Source organism: Pleurodeles waltl, chromosome 9, assembly GCF_031143425.1.
Source record: "Pleurodeles waltl isolate 20211129_DDA chromosome 9, aPleWal1.hap1.20221129, whole genome shotgun sequence".
NCBI lineage: Eukaryota > Metazoa > Chordata > Amphibia > Caudata > Salamandridae > Pleurodeles > Pleurodeles waltl.
Window position 1 is genome coordinate 683854154 of NC_090448.1, and position 22255 is coordinate 683876408.

Consider the following 22255-nt stretch of genomic DNA (forward strand, 5'->3'; position numbering starts at 1 on the left):
ATCACTGGTTTGGGCACCTAAGCCTTAACAGGTACTTTTGCTTACCCTTCTTTTTTGATTTTTTTGAAGCAGTGCTTTAAATTTGCCTCTTTGAGCTCGTAAAACAGCCCCTCAGCACTGTGGGAGGTCACTTTTTCTTTCTTTTTGTCTCATTTCTGCTATAGACATAGCATTTTTTATTCTACTCAGCCTCATTACCTCTATCAGAGAGGAACATTGTATGTTTAGCATAACTATTTTTCTTTCAGTAGGGTCAAATAATTAGCGAGAATGGGTAAAAGGAAGCAATCCAGCTTAAAAGATACTACCTCCCAGAAAGATCACTCAACAATATTAAAATTTATTTCAGGAGCTATGGGGCAATTGATAAACAAATTATTAATGTTGAGGAAAGGATTTTAACTCAATCTTCGGACCTTCCCCGTTTTCCCCACCACTAAAATTGACTAATTTTCCGGTAACTGGACCTCAAATTAGAGGTAAGAATGGATGTATTCAGGATATAACTGACTTCATTTCAGATGACGGCGACCATCCACCTCCTCCTAAACTTTAAGGAAACCCAAATTAGTTAGTAAGGATAAAGCCCCCAGTCAAGAGCCACTTGATAAGATTAGACGAGGTAATCCTGGACCCTCACTTATTGAATCTACTCAACATGCACATACTCTCTGCGAGAATTCAAAATATGGTCATAGGAATGCACAACCTATAGTGAATACGGAAATGAATCCCTTAGAGACTATTAACTCTTTGGAACATCTAGTCAGGCCCCTTTTTGACCAAATGATTGAACGTTTAACACGATTGGAGGAAAACGTGGAGACAATGTTTAATTTAATGAAGGCTCAGTTTGCAAGTGTAACAGCCGTCACTACCCAACATTGTGACGAACTAGGCTAGAACAGTAACCCCTTACCAGTGCATAAACAGCCACCACATACGCATCAGCCCATCCAAAGTCACGTAGATTTATGCCCTCCACCAGTTAGTATCAGCAGTCCCCGACACCAAAAAGCACAGCTAAACAGAGGGGAAACATTGACCAGCCTGAAACTCTCCCGAGATTCTTCTTTAACATCAAGAGACACATTAGATCTGCCATCAGCGGCAACTCCCTATGTGATAGTCCTGGCAAATGTCCCCACTCTTTCTGGGGACCACAGAGAATCATGGACAGCGTTAAGGAATAAATCCTTGAATTGGATTGAAACGCGCATGAAATCTGGCATGACAGAAGTTCTCTTTGAGGATATTAAAATGGTTCGGAGGGTAAAATGGGTGGGAAAGAACCAGAAGTCATTTAGGAGTGACTGCGTGGTACTCTCTTTTAAATCTCCAAAACTGGTCGAAGACATTTTGAGCCACCTAAGCCCGCGAAAGATTACGGACTATGGCACCATATTGTTGCATCTGGGCTTCTTCTATACGCACATTGGCAAGGTCCGTCTTGGTTCTAATTTTGACAAACAAACAACTAGGTCGGAAAGATACTATTTGATCCCAACCAAAAATAGATTTCATGCCCTCTCTTTGGAAGGTGTCGAATGGCTATCATTTGATCAGGAAATGGGTGGGCCTACGACTACTACGCTAATCCCAGTTTCCGATCCATTAAAGAGTGGGCATGGTTTGGTGGAGAGCAATGAAAATGGACAGATGTAGATGGATGTTGAACCGAGTCAACTTGCTAATAACGTAGTGCCAATAAGTGGATTCTCCATCCGGTCAAAAGACATAGTAACCAAACAGTCTTCCGTGGGGCAAGGGACTAAAACTGGGGGAGAGGATTACTTATTTTTATTTTGGAATGTGGCAGGTCTGCACTCGAAAATTAAGAATAAAGACTGGTTAGAATATATTCGATCCTTTCACTGGGTGAGTTTACAAGAGATTTGGTCCGTGGACCCTAGCCACATAAATGGTTTTAGGACACTTCACATCCCCGCCATTCCCTGCTCACGGGGCAGGGCAAAAGGTGGGCTGTGTACTTTCATCTCCAATAAGTTCAACTTAATTAAGGACGTAAGACTAATCTCTAACTCATTTTATCAACTGATCTCATGTAAATTAAGAATCTTTGCACAAATGGTGATTATTAACTTTTACAATAATGTTCCTCAACAAAGTTTTTTTTCTGTTCTCAAGCTCTTGCAGGAAGATCTGGACCGAGTATGTAACTCAGCGCATAATGAGACTTTTATTGTGTGTGTGTGTGTGTGTGTGTGGGGGGGGGGGGGGGGGGGGGGAAGACTTTAATACACATTTGTGTCCTCAATCCTTGTCTTTTTGGCACGGGTGGAGATGACGACTCATACCATTTTACACATAATCATTATGGTAATTTGCTGAATGAAACGTTTAAATTTGATCTCTTTCTGTGCAATAGTTTAAATCATTGTAAACCACAGCTAAAACCCACATTCAATGGCAGACATGCTAACACAATAATCGATTTCATATTATTGTCTAATAATTTTACTACTTATGTGTCTGAATATAAAATTCAAGATGCTTTGTTTAGCGACCACTACCCTCAAAGTTTAAGCATTGTATTCCCCCAAGCCAACAATAAACAAAAGGAACCAACAGAGAATGTAGAGAATATAGAATTGGGAACAAGAAATGGCTACACTATCCGCTGGTCACAGCTTGAGCCTACGCAGTTCATGAAACAATTAATGAGCAAACTCTCTAAAGAGTTTGAAACTTGTCTTTCAGACAACATTTGCCTGCAGGCTTGTATTAACGCTTTCACTGCAATAACTACTGAAATCAAACTCTCTTACAGTTAAAGTTGGCAAATCTAGACCTTGTGTAGGCAAAAGATGGTTTAATAGTGAATGTACTCAAGCCTATAAAAATCTTAAACAGTGCTTACACAGACAAAACCCTGATAGACATGACATCAGCCTTCGGAGGAAGGAGTATAAAAAGGCTATAAGAAGAAGAAAACAGAATTTAAAAAACAAGGCTTGGCATTCTCTTCTTGAAGCAAGCCTTAGGAATGACAACGTTAAATTTTGGAAAATTATAAACTCTCCTCTTCTGTGTGATGGAACATTACCATCAATTGAAATAGCCATTACTGAAGAGGATTGAGTTTCTTTTTTCTCTAGTATATACTCCGCTAAAGATTTGGTCTTGGAACCGAACTCTCTGAGACCAGTTTCTCAATCTATTTCTCCACCATTTAGCCTCAAGGAGGTTATAGAGGCAATTAACGCTAGCAAAAGCGGGAAAGCGCCTGGCCCGGATGGAGTCCCAATTGATATTTACAAGTCGAATGTTTCACTTTGGGGCCCACTATTAACTCAAGTTTTACATGCCTGCTGTACCACAGTCTTTATAGCGACCTGGGCTGAGTCCATTATTGTTCCTATCTTCAAAAAGGGAGATCGTCAAAATCCTGCATGCTACCGCCCAATCTCTCTGCTTGATACTCTTGCAAAGATTGCTGGACGAATTGTTTTAAACAGACTACGAGATTGGACGGAGGAAAATAATATTCTTTCGGACTTGGAATATGGCTTTAGAGCTGGAATTGGGACCATGGAGCAGGCTCTGAACTTAGACATTATACTCTGTAAATACATGAGGGCCAAGGCCGGAGCCTTTTATTTAGTGTTTGTCGATCTGACTTCAGCATTTGACTGTGTGGTCCATAGTAAATTATGGCCTATTTTATTGGACATGGGGGTAGACCTAACTATTGTTCATTTTATTAGGGAACTATACGCTGGAGCTAAATCCAAGGTGCGTTATGGGCTTCAGGGTGAATGCACCTCAGCCTTTTCTATTGAACAGGGGGTACGACAAGGCTGCGTACTAGCGCCACTACTGTTTGCCTTATATATTAATAAATTAGAGGGGGTATTATCTGATGCTTGCAGTGACCTCCCACTAGTTGGTTCTCGAAAGATCCCAGCACTCCTGTACGCGGACGATGCCGTTTTGATGGCCCGCACCCCAGTAGCATTGCAGAGGCTACTCACAACCTTTGATAAGCATATGGAAGCCTTAGGTCTCAGAATCAACCATTCTAAAACTTTCTCGATGACATGTGGTAGAAATTCCATTAAGAAACCCCAGATTATGCTAAAATGTACGAAACTAGACGTTACAGGAACTTTTTCATATTTAGGCATCACATTCGATAATGAAGGGACATGGTCACAAGCCATAAAATCAAGGAAGCTGTCATTCACTAAAACTATCATGGCTGTAAAAAACTTTTCAAAAAAGGTTGGTAGAGCGACTTCCAAGGATATGATGACATTGTACAATGCAAGATGTGTTTCTCTTGCATTGTACGGGGCAGGACTCTGGGGATATAGGAACTGCAACAACCTACAGCTAGTTGAAAAGATTTTTTAAAGTTTATTTTAAACGCTCCAAAATCTACCCCTACACTGGCATGCCATATGGAATTGGGGGTATCATACCTTATAGATTTAATTCGTATCCAACCAATCCTATTATGGCATAAAGTATGGACTTCTGATTCCGCTAGGCTGAATAGGGCCATCATAGAAGATGCATTGGCATTATCTTACCTGCTGAAAATTCCATGGCTAAATTATAAAAAGATTTTTTATTTTTTTACAGAACTGGGCTATCCTGAGTTATATTCCACTCTGGTAAAACTGGAAACAATTTCCAGGAAAGAACTGAAAAATATTTGTCTTACTAACCTGGCCGATATAAGATGGGCCACTGAGGCAAAGAAACCCAGCGTAATGAGGAATTTCACGTTGCAACAAACAGATGGCATGGAACCATATTTGAGTAATGTACTGAACCCAAGGCATCGGTTTGTCCTTACGCACCTAAGATTAGAGATTTTCCATTGTCTTGTTAGCTTCCCGTGTATTAATGATTGGACCCCTGTTTTGGTAAAATGTCCCTGTGACTTAGTGTCTGAGCAAAGTACAATACACATTCTCTTTTTTTGTAATTTCTACATAGACCTAAGGAAAGCGTTTGTGACTCCATTTTTAAAATCAATGCATTTTAAACAATGTCGCCCTGCCTTTAATTACCTTCTGCCCTTACCATCAATTGTGATTTGCAATGGAATAGCTTTATTTTTATGTGCAATGATGAAGGCCAGACCATATTATCAAATTACCTAGATAGGGTTTTCATATTTGTATAAATTTTAAACGTATTTTATTAATGACAATAGTCTTTGTTTTAAAACATACTCTTATACTCATTTTTTCTGTCATGTTTTTGAACTGTGGTTTTTATGTGAATTTATTTAACTCCTTGTAACATAATCTTGCTATACCGTCCTTTTAGATATGGTTTGACTTACTGCCCTCATACTATTTCAAATATTGAGTGATGTTTTTAATATGAATTATCTGCTTTTATGATTGTTCTATTCAATCGAATAAAGTATTTTGATGATGATGATGACAAAGTTTCTCTCTGTAAGCGAATCAGTTGAATACGAGCCAGAAACCACAAGTACCTCTAAGAATCAGGCATCCACAAAAGAAGGTTGGTCAAAAACTAGGACTAGACAAAAGAAACTGCTGACAACTACTAAGAGACCAGATACTTTATAAGAAATTAGTGAGGTAGAGGAACAAGAACATCCAGACCGACAAGATACTGGTGACGAGTGTCTTGACAACTCCCAACAAATCCAGAGGCGAAAGAAAGACAATTCAGAAATATTCATGACCCGAATTAACATCCTTCACCAGGACTGACATTGAATCTGACGAATGTCTGACTGACATTGATGAACCTCCATGAATTAGAAACAATTAAAAGCCTGACTGCACAAACTGACAAATTCAAAAGCACAGAAAGATAGGATGACAGTAAGAGGGCCACAGAGCCTTAGGCATCTAGTAGATATGGAATAAAAATCACCACACATAGTATAGCGACTTTAGAGAAGTTGTTGAATTACAGATCTTTTCAACTTAATATACAGATTAATCATTTGATCTGATTTAAGCTAACCTGCCACAGCAGCACTGCAAAATCATGCTAGTAGTTCTGGTAGTTACCATTTCTGTGTGTGTGGTTGAGAGGATGGTAGATGTATGCCAGCTGGAGGGAAATATTTCCAATTTGTTGATGAATCAAACAAATAAACCTGTTGCTCTCAAAGAAATACATGAAGCCAGAATTTTCCATACCCCTCACTCTGAATCAGCAGAACCCTATAAAAATTGTTTTATACTGATTTTGAAAGTCTTTAGAAAATGTGCTGATTGTGAAAGGCTCAAATATGTATTGGGATCACCTAAACATGTTTAGCGTTTTTCCAAGGCTTTTAAACAGAGAGATCAGCATGAGTATATGATGAAATTCTTTACCCTTATGATACTAGTGCTACTAACCAAATCATGCATGACCTAGCTTACATAATTAGCAAGTATGAGGACATTTTTAAGATAAATTAAATGAATGAACAAGGCAAGATGAAGAAACGGACAGCCAGAGCATTAACTTGGAACACACTACTGGAAAGCTTAGAGGGAATCTAGAGGATCAGCCTCCAAGACTGAGCTTGGATGTCGTCAAGAGAGGAACTTTGTGTATGACAGGAAGACAAGAAAGGCATGAGCGTTGAGATAATGGGTAGCACTGAATGTGAGCATTTCTACTTAGTTAGGGAAGGGTTTTTGCTGAATTAGAGGCAAGTATTAAAGGTGTATCTTATGTGTGTGTTAGGCTGGCTTACTTGCAGTTGCCTCACAATTGGTTAGAGGTTGCTATGGCGCTTTAGTCTTTCCAAACATCTATCAAACTAATGATCTAGATTCACAGCTTGATCTCTATGTAAAAAGAAGCAGGCACAGCTTTAAGCAGATACTCAGCAATATTTTAGGAGCTTTAATACTCTCAGTGGAAGTAGCGCTAAAAGATATTAAGATTAGGAAACTGTCAACGCTAGTGGATACGCTGGATACCAATACTTCAAGTGTCTTAACTATAATAAATAATTGCTTGCCATGATAATACAAAATTGGCTTGCTTTAGACATGCTTCTCGCAAAGGAAGGCAGAGTTTGCAAGGTAATCAACGCTATAAAATGTTGTGCTTACATTCCTAAGATAAACAGCTTGATAGTTATGTTGTCAACATCACTAATATTACCTATTGAATAAATGCATTAGAGGAGAGAGGTCTGGGAAGGAATCTGTTCCATATTTTGGTCTACTGGAAAAGGATCTGCTAAGATAGGTGAATGTTTAGGAGGTGAAGGTAGAGGAATTCTAAAATTGCTTTTGATCCCTCTTGTAGTCATACTAATTTGCATTTAATTTGTGTTTTTCTTTCTAAAACGTAACTTTGAAAAGGGATTTCATCAAATGGTGCGAGACAAAAAAGCTGGCAGCAATGAGCGTAAGAAAGAAAACAGTTGATGTAATAAAGGTCAAAGAGATGCAGAGCGACTTTTACGAAACCATGAAAGAGTTGGAAGGATCTAAGCAGATGAACCCTAAAATGATGACAACTGTATTGTCATAAATATATGAATGTGATGGTTTATAAATCATCAAAGGGTGGTTATGGTTTTTGTTGGTAGTGTTTATTTGTAGTGTTTAGGGCACAAGAAATCAAGCTTATGCTAACTTAAGTCAAATTGTGCTTTCTTACATTTTTGATTTGACATTGTAATGTATCCTGCATGCGATTACTGCTGCTGCAGTTTTCATTGCTCTAATAAAGAATTGACTTTCCAAGTCACATTGAATGCGATGTACCTACTCAAGGACAACCTAGTCGTTCAAAACTGAATTACATTCTACGTGTCAAGTCATGTCACCTGAATAGACTCAGGGAACATCTGAAATTAAAGTAGTCGAATCTTCAAATGTATTCTGTAGTAAAATGTTTCTTCTTACTTCTTTTCCACTGGTGCATGTCCCGAGAACCATGTATTGGTGTAGACTATCACGGACGAGAACCGTGGAAAAATAACAACCTGTCTTAAGTCCTATAAAAGGAGCAGAGTTTTTTTTGTTTGCGAGTTCTCACATTTCCCTTTCCTAGAAAGTGAATCTATGCTGGATTTTTCATAAAACTTTACTGATTTTTCTAGTACTTATTGTTGTAGTGAAACTGAAATAAACAGGACTCATTTTGGCAAGGCATAAGCTGGTCTCAAATGGCTGTTCATAGACAGCACCTTATATTTTTACATGAACAATGTTTTTATTTAATAAAAAGGTCAAATAATAGGTTACTCAACAAGTGCATATTTGTTACAAGAAAATCATATCATCTGTGTCTCCAAACTCCTAACCTTTTTCTCTACACATTCTTTATTGTTTTTCTAACAATACTTAACAAACCATTTATTTGCTTCTTCCGTATGCTTATGTATGCCTGTAAGTTTTATTGCTCTGCTCCCAAGATCTCATATCAGATTGTGTGTGCATTTGGCTAACTCTAGCTACTCCTCACATTCATTCAGTCACATTTTCAATTTAGCAAGAACAAATAATACATGCTTGTGTGCTGTGATCATAAATTCATCTAAGATTGGAAATAAAAGATATCCTTCAACTAAGACCTTGCTGGTCATGCACTCTGTTTTCCAGTGAACTCTTCACCTTTCTTGCATCATTGTGGAACCTAGGCCAACACCGTTCTTTCACCATGTATAACTCTGTAACACTCTCTATGAATATCTGTGATGCAACGTCTTCATATTTGGTTTCCTCTCTAACATTATGATTTATATGCCACTATGCTTGACTAATTGACAATCTAGCTTATGTATTTTTGTACTTATATTCTTTGAGCACATTTGGCACATTAGCTTGTCTGTCAGTCTTATGGAGAATGTTTACAATTTCATCTTAATGTAAAGTATAGCCTGGAATATTGAGGAGCGCCAAAGTTCACTTAGTAGTTGGTGCGCATTGGGCAAGTAAATGATACAGGTTTGTCACCGACAGTACCACTCTCTCCAAGTTTCAGCAAGCCTGAGTCAATAGGGACCCAGTCACTCTAGCTCTGCCTTGAAATGCTCTATTGAATTAAATGTCTTTATTTAAACTTGGTTTTAAACCTTTCCATTCAGATTTGATTTAGGAAATCTATACACATTGATGTTCTTTCAGTTTTTGCTCAAAATCTATTGAGTGTCCCTATGCTCAAGCTTAGCCTTGGATCTCTTCTGAAACTAGGTTTGGTCTCTGCTTTTGTGTAACACTGTGCAATAATTAACTGACCCTTTGCCTTGACCCCACAGCTTAAGCTCATTCTTCAGCACTATGCTCAAGCTCTGCCTAAGACCACTACATTCTAGCACCCTCTTGAACTTTTTAATTCACATCTATTTTTTTTTAAATACACTCAAAATCAATATCCCACCTTTAAGCTGAAGCTCAGTATTAAGACCCCAAATCAAACGCTACAGAGGACATATGCTGACAGTCTTCAACCTTTTGACCCAAACGCCAAATAAACCATCAGGTTTCAAGTTCATTCAAGGATCTCTCTTCTTAAGCTTTGTATTTCACTTCTAAGCTCATGATGTGCTATGAATTGCTCTCTCCTTTGTCTTGCACCTAAACCTCTTCAAATTGTATTGCGTCTCAGGGCTAAAGTTTAAACTGCTGTACCCCAGGAGCTCTGGCTTACATCTGTCCTGGTCTTCTTCCATTTCTGTACCACAGCTGTTCCTACTTTTGCAGGAGCAATGCCCTGCTGCTGTCCTGAAACTCATAATTACCCCTGCCCTGCAGCCAATCCATATCTCTGCCCTGAAACTCCGCCATACATGTGCTATAGCTCTTTCAAGAAGCACTGGCATACTTCAGCTATATAACTCTACTACACCACTGTACAGCCTACCATACCTCTGTTGTACAGCTCTACTGTACCTCTACCCTGCAGCTCAGTCCTACATATGTAAAAGACCTATATCTTACCTTTGTATTTAAACTATGCCATATCTCTGCACTACAGCACTACCCAACCTGCTGCTGTATGTCTCTAGCAGCTCACCTATATATCTGCAAAGCCCCTGCCATACCCTTACCATGAAGATCTGCTGTGCAGCCATGCCATATAGCTTGGCTATACCTCTGCCTGGCTCTCTGTTTTACCACTATCCTGAAGCTCAGTCTTACCGCTACCCTAGAAACATTGCCTTTCTGGCTGTCCGAATTCATAATATTTCTACATAAGCAGTGAACTGCAACTTACTCTTACCAGGTGAGCGGAACGGTGCAAAGGCACTCAAGCCAGTGTTCAGCGCGGAGCCGAAGATTTGTGGATTCTCAAAGCCCTGTGTGCTAACTGGTCGTGGGGCTGGCATCCGCTCGCCAAAGAAGGCCTGTTGGACGACTGGAATCTCAGTTGGAGTAGCAATGGGTCGAGGAGAAGCTATCCTGCCAGGTTGTCCAGAGTAGGGAAGGTAATCATAGAGACTACCCGTGGTAGGACGGAGGGCAGCATTGTGATCCATTGGTGCAAGGGGCCGCATCTGAAGTAGGTGGGGGGAAGAGGAGCGCCCTGGTTGGCTAAAAGTAAGACTCTCATAGTTTGGAGAGTTACCCATGGGCCTAGGTGACTGTGGTCGGTCCACTAGTGGCTTCGGTTCTGGCTGCAGGTAGACCCTAGGGCAGGGAGAAACACTGCGGCCCAGTGTGTTTTTAATAGGTAAGGGACTCAGCTGTACAGGTGACCCAAGAGGCAAGTTGTAGGTAGAGACCGGGCCGGTCAAGGAGGCAGGGAGTGGACCTGGGCGGCTCAGGGATGGCACATAATTGTCACCTCCATTGGAGGACATCATCTTGCGAGTGGACTGCTTTGACAAAGAAGGTGAGTGAGATGATGTGCTAGACAAGCTCAACTGTTTCCGGTCTTGGGAGTCCAGAGTTACAGCACTGTATCTACTGTCCTGGAAGGAAGAAAAGAGAAGACAATGACTTTCAATGTTAAAAATGAACATGAAGTTGGCAATTACAACAAAGAGGCAATAATGCCAAAAACAAGAGGGCAACAAGATACTTTAAACACAGCAAAGTGGGGCATATTGTTTTACTGCATGTTTAATCCTCAACTAGCCACTCCTCTCATTGCATTTGCAACACAATCCACTATAGTTCAGCACAAACTTCACTTCTAGGGCCGACAGAAAGCTATGGGTCTACATTGAAAAGGGCTGGACAGATGGGAAATGCCTGCTGAGCAATGCATTTAAGGCAACTGCCTCTTCGTGTTCAGCAAAATCCAATGGTCTGGGGAACCACTGATAAACTGCCTGGATTAGTACTAAGTCCTATAAGTGCTGAAGGATTGCAGGCTATAGTTTGCAGCAGAAAGCTACTTCAATACATACCAGCTCCACGAGGAGTCTATTTTCCTAGTTCTATTATGTTTCCTTGATATTTTGGAGAGTAAAGCAATCAGGGAATGAGCTGCTCTAGTAAGGAGCACCCTGCAACACCAGCGACACTCTAGATTTGCTCACCTCAAATGTCTGCTTATCTAGCAAAGTTTTTAAGCATAGGATTAGCACAGTGCTATCCTCGCCGAGCTAGATAGTGACAAAGTCTTTTGCCATTTGTACAGCAAAATCTTTAAGCATAGGATTGACATAGTGTCATCCTCGCCGAGCTGTAAAATGACAAAAGCCATTTACCACTCCAGGCACAGTATTACAGCTTTGGACTGATCAAATAGCGTCCAAGCCAACCTAGAATAATTAAAGCAACCCCTGACACGTGTTTCGCTCTCATTAGAGCTCTTCAGAGGGGTATAGCTTTGTCCAGACACAAGGGAGCACCCAGTATAAAACAAACCAAGGCCCTTTCAGGGTTAGAGTGACGCATAATTTATGCAAAAAACAAAGAAGAACTCTGGGAAGTTCCCAATTTTAGGTGGAGAGCTGATCTGGCAAAAGACTTTGTCACTATCTAGCTCGGCGCACTGTGCCGGTGGACATAACCATTACGTCCCCGGTACATAACGGGTTAAATAGTTACATATATAATTAAATATTATTTAACATTAAAAATATATAAATAGTACATATTTATTTAATTATAAAATATTGAATAGCCTATTTTGAATTTAAAAAATAATGTAAATGCATTCAAAATAGGTTAATAAAATAGGTTATAAATAAATAATAAGTATGAACTATTTTATATTTGTGTAACATTAATTTCTATTTATCTTTTGAACTACTTAAAATAATTTAACATTATTACCTATGGGGTTTTCTGCTGATTCCCTACCTCCATTATTTTTTATATGGGAGGGTAATGCAGTAACGGTGGTTGGCCATGTGTAGTGCTTGACTTGGTACTTTTATTTTTTTTGTATTAACTTACTCTTGGTGTTTGTGAACACCAAAAGGTAGTTAACTTACTCAAAAGTGCAAACGTTCTCAAAAGTACAAGTTACCTTTGTGAATCAGGCCCTTCGTGTCTCTAGAAAGGGGGTTTATGTAAAAGTATACTCTGGCTCTGCCTACACTGTTATGGACCTCTCTAGGCAAAGACCACAGGCTTACTTTATTGCTTTTTAGAGGTGGTGAGAAAAGCAGTAGACCTCAATATTTGTTTTTATGATTGGAGCCTGGCTGTGTCCAAATTGTCACATTACCGTAGTGATGATGGGAGCAGACTACATTTACAGGGTTAGATGACCCCATGTTATATTTATTTAGTATAAATGATTTGCACCTTTATTAGTCTGTAAAGCGCCTAAAGGAGTGGCTCAACTTGTAATTCTACCTGAACTCTTGTACATATTTTTAATTTTGGTTAAGTTATTTAAGTGTGCAGAATACAGAACTTTTCTGGTTTAAAGAACAAGCATTGGCAAAGCCAATGAGTTTCGTCTATGTGAGAGCTACTGGCTTTAGCAATGTGTTTTAGTCATGTTCTACACCAGTGTGGCTGCTGTTCAGCACAACTAAGAGTTAGTGGCATGGGTAGGAGTGGGGAAGGTAGGAGCAGATGTGAGTGGGGTAGATTGGAGTGAAGTGGGGTGGAGTGTGGTAGAATGGAGTTAGAAAGGCTGAAGTGCAGGAGTGGGATAGATTGGAATGGGGTAGACTGGGTAGAGTGTTGTAGATTAGAGTGGAGTTGGGTAGATGGTGGCACCTGCAAACTCACTCAGGAGCTCTTGGGCCAGGGTACTGTGCTGAGGGAGCCCTATGGAGCTTGGGTGTACTGAAGTAGAGTGGGGTAGATTGGGTCAGACTGGAACGGAGTGCAGTAGATCGGAATGGATTGGAGTAGGGTACAATGAGGTATAGTGGAGTGGGGTCAAGTGGCATGGAGTAGATTGCCGTGGACTGGGGTAGACTAGGGTTGAGTGGGGTAGACTGGGTGGACTGGAGTGTGGTAGACTGGAATGGAGTGGGTAGATCTGGAGTAAGTAAGATTGGAGTGAGGCAGACTGGAGTAGAGTGGGGTAGACTGTAGTGAGGTTTGGTTGAGCAGATTGGAGTTAGATAGATTCCAGTGGGGTAGACTGGAATAGGGTAGACGGACGTAAAGTGGAGTGGGGTACATTGGTGTGGAATAGGGTAGACTGGGGTGGAGTGGGGATTACCTGGGTGGCTTGGAGTGTGGTAGGTTGGAATGGAGTGGAAAGATCTGAAGTGAGGCAGATTGGAGTGAGGTGGATTGGAGTAGAGTGAGGCAGATTGGAGTGAGGTGGATTGGAGTAGAGTGGGGTAGATTGGAGTGGGGTAGATTGGAGTGGTGTAGATTGGGGTAGAGTGATTTAGATTGGGGTGGAGTGATTCAGATTGGGGTGTAGTTGGGTAGAATGGGGCAGACTGGGATGGGATACATTTATATGTAATGGGGTAGATTCGAATGTAGCAGGGTAGATTATGAAGTAGACTGGGGTATAGTGGAGTGGGGTACAGTGGTGTGGAGTAGAATGGGTGGATTGGAGTGTGGTAGATTTGAATGCGTGGATAGATTTGATTGGAGTGGGGTAGGCTGGGGTAGCAGAGTTTGGAGTGGGGGAGTGAGGTATATTGGAGTAGAGTGTAGTGGGGTAGATAGGAATGGGATAGGGTAGATTAGGGTGGACTGCAGTCAGGTAGATTAGGGTGGAGTGGGGTAGATTGGAGTGAGGTAAATTGGAGTGAGTTGGATTGGGGCAGACTGCGGTGGAGTGGGTTATAGTGGGGTAGTTAGAAGAGAGGTGGTGGTGGAATGGGAAAGATTGTGGAGTAGGTTGGGCAGACTGCAGTGGGGTAGACTGGAGTTTAGTGGGGTAGGTTGCAGTAGACTGAAGTGGCGTAGATTGTAGTAGATTCAAGTAGTGCTGATTGGTGTAGAGTGGTGTGGGGTATGATAGATTGGGCTAGTCTGAAGAGGAGTATCAGAGTGGAGAGATAGATTGGAGTAGAGTGGGTTAGATTGGAGTAGAGTGGGTTAGATTGGGGTTGGGTGGGATTGGGATAGATTGGGGTTGGGTGGGATTGGGATAGATTGGGGTTGGGTGGGATTGGGATAGACTGGAGTGGGCTGGACTGGGGCATACTGGAGAGGAGTGGAATAGAATGGAGTGTGGTAGATTGGGATAGAGTGCAGTGAGGTGGGGAAGAGTGGGGCAGACTGGAATGAGTGGGATAGATTGGAGTAGACTGTAGCGGGGTGGGGTAGACTGGAGTGGAGAGGGGAAGATTGTAGTTGAGTGGAGGGGACTGCAGGGGCATCAAGTGGCGAGGTGTAGAGTGGAGGAGAGTAGAGCGGACTTGAGTGGCGTGGAGTGACATAAAGGGTCTTGAAGTGGAGGGGAGTAGCATGGCATGTTGTAGAGTGGAATGACATGTCGTGGAGTGACATGGAATGGCAAGTTGTGGATTAGAGTGCCATAGAATGTAGTGGCATAGAGTAGAGTGGCGTACAGTGGAGCAGTGTGTTGTATAGAGGAGTGATGTATAGTGGTGTGGAGAATGCATGGTGCACTCCCATCACAGACAACACATTTTCAATTGAAATTACCATTACATTTGCAGACATACAGCTTTACCGATCAAATTATACAGCACACAAACTATAATGTGTGGAACTGTCATTACCTATTTAAATTATCTCACTATGAAGTCATCCGTATGAAGTCATAGGAAGAAAAGAAAATACCAAACTCCATGGGAAGACAGAGCCTGATATTAGACCTCTGTCTTTGACAGTGCAGCAAATGTGACAAAATAAGGACAAGATTTAAAGGCCTGCTTACAGCAAATGAGCAGTCAAAAGAATACAGCAGTAAACAAGCAATGCTCCTCTGGACAGACGAACTGAAGCTGGACAGCCTAAAACAAATAAAGCGCGGAAATAAAAAAAACAAGCAAATTGAGTTACAAACCACAAAGCCAATGTCAGCAATAAGCAGAATGCATTCCCAAGGATGCTTTCAGAATGACCACAAAGTCATTTGCAAATCAGACAGCTGCGCTGTTTGGTAGGCTTTGACTCAAAAAGCCCTGCTGAACACTACTTTGAGTTTTGATGATGTGTGGTGATGTATTTTGTGTTTGTAGCCCACAGCACCTGCCTGAGTCAGACTTGTACTGCTCTACTAGGTTATCCTTACAGACAAGTATTAAAAGAGGCACTTGGTCCACAGTTTAAGGCTCTATGGTTCAAATGCCCTAGGATATCAGAGGTGAAATAGCCTAATTTCACACAGTTTTGGCTAGTAACTTTCGACTGCCCTGGGACCTCCTAAACCATATTTCTCAAGTAAAACAGGAAGCGATTTTACATTGTGAACTCTGACAAGTACAGTAGGAAGGTTATTTATATTGAAAACGTCTTGCTCAACACCATAGGGTGGGCTCTACATTGTGAACCCTTTGACACATGCAACAACAAGGAGTTTTACATTGTAAACTGTCTGACAAAAGCAACAAGGAGTTTTACATTACTTTCTGTCAAATACAATAGGAGATGGGGTTACGTTGTGAACACCATGACAAACACCTAAGAAAGGGGCTCTACATTTTCAACTATGTGATACATAATAGTAAGAGGTTTTATTTTGTGAACTCACTGACATATGTAATAGGCAAGGGTTTAAATTCAGAGGACCCTAGTTAGGTCTGTCCACAGTACATGATAGTTGCTCCTCAGAATGAACTAGGTTCATGCCAGTATATACTGTAGGGCTGCCTAAAACGCTTGATGAGTCCCTTTAGGCAAAAAAACTTTTCATAGTGAAAAGCCTCATTTTTCCAGCATGTCCATAATGGATCACTGTTGTTTTTTTAGGATTAAAGCCTGGTGGTGCGCACATTGCCACATGGTAATTCCCAGATAAAAGAAGCACACTGAGCTTAAAAGGATAGTTACCCGTAAATTATTTCTTTATGATATAGGCTTTGCACCACTAAAGAGGTTCTATTTTTTATTTCCACCTGAAATCTTGCATTTGTCATCTGGAATACAGTTTTCGGTTGTTTACGCATTGATGTACTTTCCTTTATAAATAAAAGGCACTGAATGGACATAGATTTATTGTGTTACTCAGTTCTGCGTTTCAAGCACACAACAACAAACTGAGTCAGCACTGAACTCCTCTGCTTTAATACTCAACAAGGCAGGTCTTACATCTTGAACTCTGACAAGTGCACTAGCAAGAGGTTTGTAAACTCTCTGGCAAATGCAATAGAAAAGAAGTTTACGTTGAGAACGCTGTAATAACTACAATAAAAGTATATCCTGTTGTGAACGCCTTGCCAAGCACCACACAGAGGGTCTATCCTTTGTTTACTACTAAGACTGACTCTTAAGGAGATCTCTAGTTCAGGTGGTGCTAAACTGGACTTAATTTCATGATGTATATTGCTAATTTTTATATTTGGTTGTGTGTGTATTAAAAGCATTGAGCTTTGATTAATAATTATTGTGCACTTTGTGGAATACTTCAACTTTTATTTAACTCCTTCAGTCTTCTAATTTGCTTTTTTGGCTTTATTTACCCATGCTGTTGATATTCAATGACGGATAAAGAAAGAGTGGTTTTAACACTGACTTTGCACTTCAACATTAGGAGTGACTTGCTTCAGTTGCATGTCTAGCGATCAATAACCTCTTGACGTTTAATGCAAATAAAACAGAGGTGTTGGTTATAGGGCATCATCATTGGCCCTGAACCTCCGTTTGGTAGTCACTAGTTCTTGGCCCACTCCCAGCTCCTGCTACTATGAACACAAATAATGGTTTTAATATCAGTGTTGATCTTACCTTCTGTCTGTGTGACGACAACATACCTAGTACATGTTACTCCCTTTTGGAGAGCTTCGGAAAAATTGTTTCTTGCCACTTAGTAAAAGAGAGAATGCAGGCACTTGAGGCAGTTATCTCATGCTATTAGATTTCAGGACTGTAGAGTTGCTTGCCTTACCTAAATACCTTATGTGTTGCCTTCGGGTGGTGCTACATGCAGCTGCTATGTCAGTAACATAACTTACCTCAGTGAGCTTTAACAAATCCCAGTTGGACTTCCTCCACAGAATACCAGTAGATGAACTGATCTTGTTTAACACATTTAGTTGTGCAAGGCACTTTTTGGAACTTGTCCTGAGTAGCTCAGCTCGTCTTCAGTCCAGAGCGCACTCTTGCATGCTTCTGTCCTCTTCTCATGTACTCTTGGTGATACCCATGTTCCATTGCACCAGATCAAGCACATGCTCTTTTTTTGGTACTCATTCCTATTGTCAGTAGACCAGAATGTAAACACTCTGCCCATATAAGTGCTGGGTGAGCTGAGTGCCTTTCTGAGTGCAGGATGCAGCACATTAAAAACTGACTTAATGACATTTCTTGCTGGAATGGAACCGTTCCCACATAGTAGACTTCCTGTGTGACATTTTTTTAATGGTGTTTATCATTGAACTTCCAATTACCACCACCTATTTGCATTTCCAGTCCAGTAACTCAAATGCATATTTTCTCCTTTAGTTCAAGGCAAAATCAAAAATGATCATTTTGATGACGAATCATGGTGGTTCTACCTTCTCCAAACAAAAAAACAGATTTGTAACCAGTGTCCAATTTGACTTTAAGACTTTCAAAGCCTGTATCCTTTTGTCAAAAATATCACGTGCCGGTCCTCGTACAGTTCTGAAGGCGATTTATAGATTTCAAGAAGAAGTCTCTGCCCAGCAGGTTTGCGTTGAAGTCCTGTGAACTAATACAAGGGAATCCGTGGTGAACTTACTATATCTGTGTAGACCCGACCCAATGCACTACACTTCTGTGGCTATAAATGCTGCCGAAATAAGAACATAAGGGTGGAGTCATGTCCCGTGCGACTCTACTCAGGTTAGAAAAGGCAGCTTGTCCCTAAGCTAAAATACAACTGTTACTCAGTCCCTACTGAGCATTCATTTTAGGTCTATAGTTTAGCTGCTACATTCTGGCTAGGACCATGTAATGAGTCACACTTAATGCCAGTCCTTCATTTATTATTCTTTCGCACAAGCTTTAGAATGTGCTACTTTTTAGTCTGTATTCTTTCATTCAAGACAGCTTGTCATTCTTTGAATATTGTGCACGATTCATTTCTCTCGTGCTCCGGGTTCTGACAGTGGCAGCTGAGCAGTTGCAGACAGATTCCAGAGGACGTGGACACTACTCAGTGGGCTCTTGTTATATTACGCTGGAATAAAGTTCACAGTTTATGAACTCATCAAGTTGCTGTCTCATACTTAATCAACTGCAACTTAACATCTGACGACGAGCATTCACAGATGGTAAGAGACCACCAGATTTTGTTCTCTTATATCTCCCTCGACACTCACGGAGACGTGCAAAGAGTTTCACCAAGACGTGCCAAGAGCTGGAATGTTAATTACGACTTTGCCTGTATATTCTTCCACGGAATTGCATCCACTCAAAGTTTTCAGTCCAACCATCGATTTTGGCTTGATAACAAACGTCACTTCTGAGGTCTGCCTCACAGGAGTGAAAGGTGTCACGTGATCATTGAAGTCACGACGTCAGCAGACATATTGGATTGGGACACAGGACTGGATTGTCACAGGGACAATAGAAGTCACATTAACTCTGTATTCTCGACGCTACGCACCAGGGCCAACTTGACTTGGGCTATATTTTGTTGGTTAACATTATTTCAAAGGATCTTAAATTCATTTTGCAACGCAATAATTATAATATATATATATATATATATATATATATATATATATATATATACACACACACACACACACACACTTTTTTTCCTGTCTACTGCTTCAAATACAGTTTTGGAACATCATGCCTTCTTCATACTGGTAGATCTTTATATTCTATTTTAATACTTTTATTGGAGCACTTATTCCAACTCACAAGATGACTGCTGCACAAGTTGTACAATTATCCACATTCCTACCACTGCCTGGAAAACCAAAAATTGCATGGAAAATTTGGTATTGCGCTTTTGAAATTTTTGTGATGGCGACTGATGCAGAGAATTATACCCCCAAAGAGAAAGTTGGCACTACTTTGTAGTTATCTAGGTACAGAGGGTCAGCAAATATTTGACAACTTACCTGCAATAAGTGCACCCTCTGGGGAGGGTGACAATTGGAAAGTCTACACTGAGGCAATCCAGAGGGGAAATAAAACATTTTTAGAAGACCCAAATGTGGCATTGGAACGCTTTAACCCCTTCGGCGCCACGGATAAGCTGGTCTCGCCCCTTGGCTGCAGCGCTGTTGTGCCAAGGTCAAGACTAGCTCGTCCTGCACCTGGCCCATGGGAGGAGCGCTAGCGCACCCCCGTGGACCTCCCACCCCCCTCCCCTGGTCAGGGAAGGCAGGGGAAAGGTTTCCCCTACCACCCCCCTTCCAGGCACCTTAAGAAGTCAGCACACACCTCGCACTGACATCATTAGAGGCAGCCGGATGCGCTGGAAGCCATTTACTTCCAGCACATTGAGGAGTAAACAGGCGAATTTCTTCTCCACCAGCTTGGGGGGGGGGGGTAAAGGTTCTTTTAAAACGGCACCAGGGGAAAGGAAAGAGTTTTTCTTTCCACTATGTCTTTTTCAGCACTCCTGCTGACCAATCGCACCGCGATCGGGCAGCAGGAATGCCCACTAGACACCAGGGATTTGTTTTGGTCAGTTCCATGTGGCGGGGAGCAGCCCCCTGGACAAAGGTTGCTCCCCTTTGGGTGGCGATTTGCTTTACTCCATTTCTGACCCCCTTGGGGGCAGATCAGCCTATTATTGTTAGGCTGATCTGCCCCCCCAACAGGGACAGAAGCCGCAGTGACGCCATAGATTTTTTTTTATTTGTTTTGTTTGTGTTTGGGGTGGCCCCTTGGGCAAGGGTCTCCCCCCCAAATGGAGCCCATTACTGATGGCCGTTTCTGCCCCCCTTGTGTGCAGATTGGCCTATTTTTTGTAAGCCGATCTGCCCCCAAGGGGGGCAGAAGCCACTTAGGCACCAGGGATCTTGTGTGTGGGGGGGGTGGCCCCTTGAGAAAGGGTCATCCCCCCCACAGGGGTACATTACTAATGGCCATTTCTGCCCCCCTTGGGGGAATATCAGCCTGGCAGAAACCACTAGACACCAAGGAAAACTTCTAGATGTTTGGTAGCGGGTGTTTGTCAACTGGTGAAGTTTTTGCATTTGTGATTATAATGATTTATTTCTCCTTTTTGTTCTAGTTCAAAGCCTTTGCTTCTGTTCCTGTGACTCCTTGCAGTTTTGGCAGTGGTTGGCCTGCAGTTTGCGTAGTTGCATGTTTTGGGTAAGAAAAAGCCATTTACTCCAAATTAATACTGTTGCCATGCATGAATGTCATTTTTGTGAATGGAGTACACAATGCTGGATTGTGTGTGAAATTGTCCTTAGATTTCTGCACAATTTTTGTGTTGTCTTACATGTAATTTTCTTTTTCCTTTTAGTGGGATGTCATTGGTGATTGCTGTGTCTGTGCAGAGTAGTTGCTGCGGAGTCTAGCTTTTTCAGGAAAATGAGTGGCATAGTTTTTGAGTACATAACTCTTTGTGATAAAGCCATACTTTGTTTATTACTTATTTTAGGTAGTGCTGGTTGTTGTTCGCGGATTTGTCAAGTTACACTTCTTAAAAAGGATCATGGCTAACCCCCGGGTGACTACTCAGCAGGTTGCTGGTATTCTTTTTTGAGTCATCTTCCGACCATGATTATGATACTGACTCTGCATCTGAGGCAGAGGAGGAAGTGCTAGATTCTGGCAGTCAGTTTTCTGTCAGAGAGGAATATTCTGATGGTGAAGCCACTTAGAGTGCAGATGAAGTGCCTGTTGTAGAAGAGGACAATTATGTGCCAAACGTGCAGCAGCCTGGGGCTGAAAGGCTTCCCATTGGAAGACCTGACCTGTGGGTTGCCCCAAACATGGAGCAGCCGGAGTTGCCTGTCTTTACTGGTCTCCCGGGGTGTAGAGTGAATATGGAAAACTTTTTGCATATCAATTTCTTTCAGTTGTTTGTGGATGATGTATTTTTGGAAGAGATTGTTGAGCAGACTAATTTGTATGCTGAGCAGTAATTGAGGGACAACAGTGCTAGACTTAGGCCACACTTTAGAGCTACCCGATGGATTCCCACAAATCTGGAAGAGTTGAAAAAGTTCTTGGGGTTAACTTTTTTGATGGGGTTGATAAGGAAGCCGTCCCAGTCTTCGTACTGGTCTACTATGCCCTTGATGGCAACAGCTATATTTCCTGCACCCTTAAGTCGTAATTGGTATATGCTTCTTCTTCGGATGCTGCATTTTGTGGATAATGCTTTAGCCTTGCCACCAGATCACCCTGATTCTGACTGTCTTTTTAAGATTAGGCCTGTCCTTGATCATTATGTAGATCTGTTTTCAGAGGTCTATGTTCCAGGGAAAGAAATAGCTGTGGACGAGTGTTTGGTCCTGTTCAAGGGTCATTTGGTTTTTAGGCAGTACTTTCCTAGAAAGAAGGCATGGTATGGGATTAAAATGCATATGCTTGTCTGAAAGTAGTAAAGGATATGTTTATAATTTCCGGGTCTACACTGGTAAGGATTCCAGGATTGACCCCCTGGTTCTCAGCCCACTTTTGGAGTAAGTGAGAAAATTGTGTGGGAACTTGGTAGATGACTGTTTAACGAAGGTTACCATTTGTACGTAGATAACTTCTACACTGGAGTGCAGTTGTTCAGCGAATTGTTCAGAGTGGACACTGTTGCCTGTGGCACAATCTGCTCTGACCTGCAAGGCTATCCAAGGGAGCTTGTCTGTAAAAAAACTTTAGAAGGAACA

At 41.5% G+C, this 22255-nt stretch overlaps 1 protein-coding gene across 23 annotated transcripts in view; it reads right to left on the reverse strand.

Moving 5' to 3' along the window:
• PPP1R13L (protein phosphatase 1 regulatory subunit 13 like) overlaps positions 1–22255 on the reverse strand; it is a 680831-nt gene that overhangs the window by 136171 nt on the left and 522405 nt on the right. For 15 of the 23 annotated variants that reach the window (XM_069207788.1, XM_069207769.1, XM_069207775.1 and 12 more), the window contains one exon: positions 10198–10888. In XM_069207788.1, the coding sequence (XP_069063889.1) occupies positions 10198–10888 (691 nt within the window). Of the gene's footprint in view, positions 1–10197; positions 10889–15204; positions 15281–22255 lie in introns of all 23 variants that reach the window. The other 8 variants (XM_069207780.1, XM_069207781.1, XM_069207784.1 and 5 more) reach the window with 1 other exon arrangement.